The sequence below is a fragment of the Aspergillus piperis genome (genome assembly GCF_003184755.1).
Source record: "Aspergillus piperis CBS 112811 unplaced genomic scaffold BO85scaffold_2, whole genome shotgun sequence".
Classification (NCBI taxonomy): domain Eukaryota; kingdom Fungi; phylum Ascomycota; class Eurotiomycetes; order Eurotiales; family Aspergillaceae; genus Aspergillus; species Aspergillus piperis.
In genome coordinates this window covers 1,694,822-1,701,889 of record NW_020291592.1, presented here as the reverse complement: position 1 = coordinate 1,701,889, position 7,068 = coordinate 1,694,822, and the positions used below count along the sequence as shown (strand labels likewise).

General features: G+C 55.3%; 3 protein-coding genes across 3 annotated transcripts; 1 reads left to right on the top strand and 2 right to left on the bottom strand.

Moving 5' to 3' along the window:
* Positions 1-985: 985 nt before the first annotated feature.
* On the bottom strand, positions 986-1,663 carry BO85DRAFT_445449 (dolichol phosphate-mannose biosynthesis regulatory protein). Its single transcript, XM_025659262.1, has 3 exons — positions 1,582-1,663; positions 1,432-1,512; positions 986-1,367 (listed from the first exon to the last, which is right to left on the bottom strand). The coding sequence occupies exons 2-3, from the start codon at positions 1,486-1,488 to the stop codon at positions 1,182-1,184; spliced, it is 243 nt and encodes an 80-aa protein (XP_025519956.1). The 5' UTR covers positions 1,489-1,512; positions 1,582-1,663; the 3' UTR covers positions 986-1,181.
* Positions 1,664-1,789: 126 nt separating this feature from the next.
* BO85DRAFT_445448 (pre-mRNA-splicing factor CWC22) lies at positions 1,790-4,810 on the top strand. The gene has a single exon (XM_025659261.1). It carries the CDS (start codon positions 1,847-1,849, stop codon positions 4,535-4,537), a length of 2,691 nt encoding a protein of 896 aa, XP_025519955.1. The 5' UTR covers positions 1,790-1,846; the 3' UTR covers positions 4,538-4,810.
* Positions 4,811-4,998: 188 nt separating this feature from the next.
* On the bottom strand, positions 4,999-6,938 carry BO85DRAFT_445447 (putative MYND domain protein). The gene has a single exon (XM_025659260.1). The coding sequence runs from the start codon at positions 6,858-6,860 to the stop codon at positions 5,190-5,192; it is 1,671 nt and encodes a 556-aa protein (XP_025519954.1). The 5' UTR covers positions 6,861-6,938; the 3' UTR covers positions 4,999-5,189.
* Between the last annotated feature and the right edge of the window lie 130 nt (positions 6,939-7,068).

The window sequence follows — 7,068 nt, the reverse complement described above, 5'->3', positions numbered from 1 at the left end:
CCCCCCCGTCGTTCCTTCCCATAAGGTTCCAGGGCCACCACATGACGGGGCTCCAGTGATCATTGGCTACTAGTGGGGGATGCGGCCAGGCGTGACCGTCATAACGTGACGCAGTCGGGTAAGGTTCCTACATGATACATGGGCTCTAGTAACTAGATTGCAGATGGGATGGATCCATTTCCCCTCTTTGCAGTGTCTCTTTCTCCCACTTCCGACTCCCACGTCCGCCCATCCAGGCAGGTGGGTTGGGACCTGGAATTAGGAGGCATCCGATGATCTGCACTTACCGTACCGTATCGGCTATTACCCCGTAAGGCGGAGAACCTACAATTCTTACACACGCCATGGGCGCCTTTCCCCATTGGTGCTGAACTGCCCGCATGAGGGGTATCCTTTCAACAAACACTGCAAACTATCGAACGTCCAAAACACGGCTCACTCCCATCACGTGAGGGCCCTGGGCACGGCAGCCAGACAGCCACCACCACCGGAACTAACAAAACATGTGTTGTCCCAGGGCCAGCTGGAACTTGAACCTGGGGCAAGTTAGTTGGGCCGGACCTTCTATTCATGGCTGGCCGTTTCCCTGGATGGATCTCTCCCCAACGGTCTAGCCGCCAATAGTCTCAGACCAATCACATAGTTTCAAGCCCGGAATGCGGTAGAACCGATGCCAGATGTGGCTGGTCGCCGGAAGTGAGTCACGGGGCTGCATGGCGAAAGAGCACTGCCATCGTCTGTAAGGTCCCCCTCAATCGTCATCGGTTGAGACACTGGCCCATGACTGAAAGATTACATAGTGGCCATGGCCCCCATTTGGAAGGGTAACGCATAGACTCGGCTAAGCATGTATCTTGTTGCCCTGGGTAAGGCACAAGAGAAACCAGGAACGCTTCACCCAGTGACCCGGGCAGCATCTGGGCCTACACTCGTCATTTGCCGTCGCCTCCCCCTTCCTACCTCACCACGCGGCACGCTTGCAGAATGCGAGGAATGCGGATGGTGTAATTGAACGCTGTGCTGACAGAACAACCCAATCAAGGGGAAAGCTTGAGAAGAACAAGGACAGACAAAAGTAATGTTACATGCAGAATAAGATGATGCCACCTGTTTCGAGTCGCCATGTTTACCACCCAACTCATCCTCCAAACGCCACGTCGGTTTTCTTTTTCTTTGGGAGCTTAGGTCTTCTTCTTGGCCGCAGCCTTAGCCTTAGCTGCCTTCTTCTTGTTGCTGTTGATCATCACAATTCCTATGAACGTGCCAACCACGGCGGAACCGAGCAGAGTAAGGAAAACGGGGATACGGATGGCCCAGACACGGGGAGGGAAGAGATCGTGGAGAGGGTGACCCGGGTCGACGAAGGGCTAGCGGAAACAAATATTAGCAGGTGTTGTAGAAAAGCAATCATACCCAGGTGCGAAGACGTACCATCAACAGAGTCCAGGTGGTGTAGTAGAGAAAGATCGCAGTAGCGACCAGGAGCATGGTGGATCCGACGATAGAGCCCAGCTACGGCGCAATTCAAGTCAGCGTTTCAAACATTTCCAAATGCTGTAGGGCAGGATGCGAAAAGTATACCATAATGATGATGCGCTACCAGGAGAGATTTCTGCGTGACAATTGCTGCGATGATGGCGGCTGGTCTGTTTAGCACTTCCTCATCCCATGGCGATAGTAGAGAGCGGCCGGCGCCAGCCTGGCGACTAAGCTCTCACGTGACCGACGCGCTAAGACCTTTCTTCGCCGCCTCACGCCTCATCCCGATGGAGCTTCAGTTCAACGTCGTGTTCTCTGCGGACGTCACGACTGACAGCCATTTCTTTCCGGTGGACTGCAAAGGAATATGACGGACCCTGTTGTCTTGCAGTCGGCGGTGCGAGTGCCTACTCCGCCCCCAGGCACTTCCTACTCTCCTCAGGCCTCGGGTTCCCGCAAACGCTCACCTCCCTCTCGGTCTCCTTCGCCGAATCGTCGTCGCTCGCCCCCGGGTGATTCACTTAGAGACGGTGCGGATGCGCCGCGCATCGATCCCGAACGCGCGATTGAAAGAGAGCGACAGCTCGCGGAGCGCCTCCGCCAACATGAGAAGCAGGAGACTGCTCGAAAGCCGATGACGGAGGAGGAAAAGCAAGCTGCGGCCAAAGCAGAATATGAGAAGCTTTTGAACATGCGATCGGGTGGTACTTATATTCCTCCCGCGCGACTACGGGCGCTGCAGGCACAGATTACGGACAAGACCAGCAAGGAGTACCAGCGGATGGCGTGGGAGGCTCTCAAGAAGTCGATCAACGGTCTCATCAACAAGGTCAACGTTTCCAACATCAAGTTTATCGTCCCGGAGCTCTTTGGCGAGAACTTGGTGCGCGGTCGCGGTCTGTTTTGCAGAAGTATCATGAAAGCCCAGGCGGCCAGTTTGCCCTTCACACCTATCTACGCTGCGATGGCGGCTATTGTCAACACTAAATTGCCCCAAGTCGGCGAGCTGCTGCTCAACCGTCTCATTGTCCAGTTCCGAAAGGCGTTCAAGAGAAACGACAAGGCAGTCTGCATATCTTCCACAACGTTCATTGCCCATCTGTGCAACCAGCAGGTCGCGCACGAGATGCTGGCCGCGCAGATTCTTCTGTTGCTGCTTCACAAGCCCACAGATGACAGTGTTGAAATCGCCGTCGGCCTGACTCGAGAGGTAGGTCAGCATCTAGAGGAGATGAGCGGTCCTATTGCCCTGGCGGTGTTTGACCAATTCCGGAATATCCTTCACGAAGCCGACATCGATAAGCGAGTACAATATATGATCGAGGTGTTGTTCCAGGTCCGGAAGGATAGGTACAAGGACAATCCGGCGATCAAGGAAGAGTTGGACCTGATCGAGGAGGAAGACCAAATCACACACCAGATCGGACTTGATGACGAAATTGAGACGCAAGATTCCCTCAATATCTTCAAGTACGATGCCGAATGGGAGGAGCACGAGGAGGCCTACAAAAAGCTGAAGGCAGAGATTCTGGGTGAGGGCAGTGATGACGAGGAGGACGATGAAGACGAGTCAGATGAGAGCTCCGATGAAGAGTCGGAGGAAGAGCGGAAGATGGATATCAAGGATCAGACTAACACAGACCTTGTGAACCTGCGGAGGACGATATACCTGACGATCATGTCGAGTATCGACTTCGAAGAATGCTGTCACAAGTTGATGAAGATCTCGTTGCCCGCCGGCCTCGAGCCCGAGCTCCCATCGATGATCATCGAATGTTGCTCCCAGGAGCGCACGTATTCGAAGTTCTACGGCTTGATCGGTGAACGATTCGCAAAGATCAACCGCCTTTGGTCTGACCTCTTCGAAGCTGCATTCGCCAAGTACTATGACACAATCCACCGCTACGAGACAAACCGACTCCGCAACATTGCTCGCTTCTTCGGCCATATGATCAGCACTGACGCGATTGGCTGGCATGTCATGTCAATCATCCACATGAACGAGGAGGAGACGACATCCAGCAGCCGTATCTTCATCAAGATCCTCTTCCAAGACCTCGGAGAGCACATGGGCCTGCCGAAGCTGCAGGAACGCATGCGGGACGAAATCCTGCGCCCCAGCTTCGAGGGCCTCTTCCCACTGGACAACCCCCGCAACACCCGCTTCTCGATCAACTACTTCACCAGCATCGGCATGGGTATGCTGACCGAGGACATGCGCGAGCACCTGAAGAACCTCCCCAAGCCCACCATGCCCGCATTGCCCCAACGCGATGCCGGCGCCGACTCCGACTCCGAGTCCGTGGTATCCCACCCAACCAGCTGCTCAACCTGTACTCCTCGCTCTTACTCCTACTCCCGCTCTCCCTCCCCCGGCCGTGGCCGCAGACGCTCCGTCAGCCGCGGCCGATCCTACAGCCGGTCCGTCTCCGGATCCTCTCGCCGCAGCTATAGTTACACTCCTTCGCGCTCCAGATCCCGATCCCCGGCGCCCAAATCCCGCCGACGCTCCGTCTCATACAGTCGGTCCCCCCGCAGGCGATCCTCCGTGTCCCCCACACCCCCTCCTCGCCGGACACGCGATCGCTCCTATGATTCCCGCTCTCCCAGACGCTCGCTCTCCCGCTCCGTCACCCCTCCGCCTCGCAGCAAACGGGACACCCACGCTCGCCGAGACAGAAGCTACACCAGATCCGTCTCCCGATCCGTCTCCCCTCCTCCACGTCGCGCCGCCGGAGGAGCCGCTCGGTACTCAGAGTCTCGGTCGCCTCCTCCCCGCCGGCGGGTCGAAAGGAGTGTCTCCGGGTCTCGATCCCTTTCTCGTACTCCTGAACGTCGTGCCCCGCCTAGTCGTCGAGCTCCCCGTGACGCTTCTGTCTCGCGTTCGCGCTCTCGCTCTCGCTCACTTACCCCGCCGCGCGGTGGTGGCGGCGGTAGCCGTGGCGATGCTGCTCCTCGTCGTCGGAGATACTCTGACTCGTTGTCCCCGTCAAGGTCTCCGCCGCCCAGACGGCGTAGGTCTCCGTCTAGGACACCTCCCCGTCGGGTGCGCGATTAGGGTGGGGAAAAGTTGTATGTAATGGGTGATAGGAAGCGAGAAAGGTGGGAATTAGATGGACTTTATTTGCAGGGTATATGTTTAGGGCTTGGCTTAGGTTTGTTCTATACCGGGTTGAAATCAAGATTTGAAATTCACGGAAGGGTTCTTTTTTACTTTATATTACATTATGGATGTATTGATAAATAAGTACTTATTGCATTGATGCATTGTAGAACAGACACATAGTGTATTATACAATGTAAAAGTGAGAGAGTTGGATTTCAACTATTATATTATGAATTGTCGGTAAGTACTAAGTACACGGATTGCTAGTTGGTATACATACAGGCTGTTACTCACGTATTTGTCCAGTTGTAGGTAGGTTTGTCCTTGCTTTCAGAATTTCTTTTTAAAAAAGAAGACTGGAATCACATATGGGTTGATCCGTTAAGTAAGAACAGACGTAATGATGATATCCACTTCCATTCTTTTCTTCTTCTTCTATCAACCTGGGTATCTCTATCTATGTGTATCCAACCATCTTTCACTACCACTATATGAACCTCTTATTTTCACCCAACCCCAAACCCAACTCCTCTACTACCAAAATCCTAACCCCATTGAACCAACCTCCTCCCTCTACCAAACGCAAACCACAACAGGCGGAAAATCACTTCTCCCCCGCCTCCCAAACACACCTCTCACACAAACACCAACCGCCCAACGCGCCCCTGGCCCACTCCCTCCTCTCCTTAACATCCAACCCAATATCACAATAATGGTTAAGAATCTCCTCATCCTTCTTAATCCCCGCCTCCTGTCTCCTTATTCCCTCAGGCACACTCTCACCCTCACCCTTAACCCTCTTCCAAACCGCCCGTTCACTCTCTTCCCTAGCCCGGAACGTAATCTCCCCACCCCACTCCCACCTCACATTCGGATCACATGAATGATTCGCCAGACACCAAAGCGGATGCACAGCACAAAGCTCCGGACCACCGTCCCACGTCGAGAGCCGGCCCGACGCAGTACCCCTGAATTTAGCGTAGAGGGTATTCAAGACCCAGGTGTCGAAGCGAGGGAGGGCAGCGTAGGGGTCTATTTCCATTTCTTCGAGGAGACGCATTGGTTGGAGGATGTTGAGCTGAAAGGAGAAGGGGAGGGTTGCTGTTGGGTCTTCACTAGTGGTATTGGTGTCGTTGAGGTCGAGGTCGTGGAAATCACCCCAGATGTATTTCACTTCGGGGAGATCGAGCGGGTGCAGCTCCTGAGTAGCGGCCATGGCGAGCGTGCGGCCCAGAAGAAGGAGGTAGAGGTAATCGGCCTTGTCCTTGGGGTCAGGGATGTCTTTGCCGATGGATTCGAGGTTCTCCATCAGACCGCAGACGGCGCCGTGGTAGATGCGCTGCGCGTCGTCGTGGCAGGCCTGTGAGCAGAAGATGGTGTCTGCGCAGCCGTCGCACGCGACGGGGGGATTGGGGGAGGAGAGATCGGGGAGCGGGGCGTTGCAGGCGTCGCAGAGGTCGTCGTGCAGGCGGTTGGTGGCGGTGAGGAGGGAGGATTCGCGGAGGATGATTTCATTGGGGGCGATGTCTTCTTTGGCGAAGAGGCCGAGTTGGACGGAGACTTCGTCCTCGGTGGTGGTGGTGGTGGTGCCGTGTAAAGCGGGCAAGGCGACGGCGCGGACTTCGCATTTAGGCGCGACGGTCTTGAGGCGCTCGTTCAGGAGCTGCAGAGTCTCGGGGGACTTGCGGTCCGGTTCGTGCTCGTTCCAGGGGTAGAGGACTCGGCGGGCGAAGCCTTGCGCGTTCAGAGCGCTGGGGTTGATGTTGGCGTCTCCGGTGGTGGTTCCTTGACGGGCTTCGTAGTTCTTCCGGATGATGGCCAGCTGGTCTTTGAGCACGGCTTGCGCGGAGACGTTGCGCTCGTTCTGTGGCATGTCCTCTAGAAGACCCTGTCCACGCACGCAGAATTCGAAGGCGTCGCGGAAACAGCCACAGTCGACCAGGCTGCGCACGAGAAGGGCGTAGACGTCCCCGATTATGGAATCGTACTCGTCTTGTGTGATGGGAGTGAAATTATCTTCCTCATCATCGTCGTCCTCCCCAGTTGCCGCAGGAGCATCTGGTGCGTCTTGGATGCGCCGTGTGGCGTGAAACTCGCAGCCATCAGGATCGACGACCGAATCAAGTAGGGAGAGGGCGCGGTATGCGTCGGCGGATGCGAGATCGGGAAAGCCCAGGGTTTGGTGGACAAGGCCTCGTTTGTAGTACAGGTGTGGGTTGTGAGGGTCAGCGAAGAGACGAGCGGTAACGTCCGCTCGATCCTGTAGGGCCTGCATTTTCAATTGCGAGTAGCAATCGAGTTGGAAGTTGAGAATTAAGACGCAAGATGGGAAGATGGAAGGCAAAGTGAAAAAAAGCCAAAAATTGGAGGGGACAAATGCGGGGGAATCGATAAGGGTCACGTGGTGATAGACTATGAATACTAGAATTGAAGCCCTAGTCAGGAAGATGATTTGGACTAAGCTGACCTGCTACGCTGCTCTG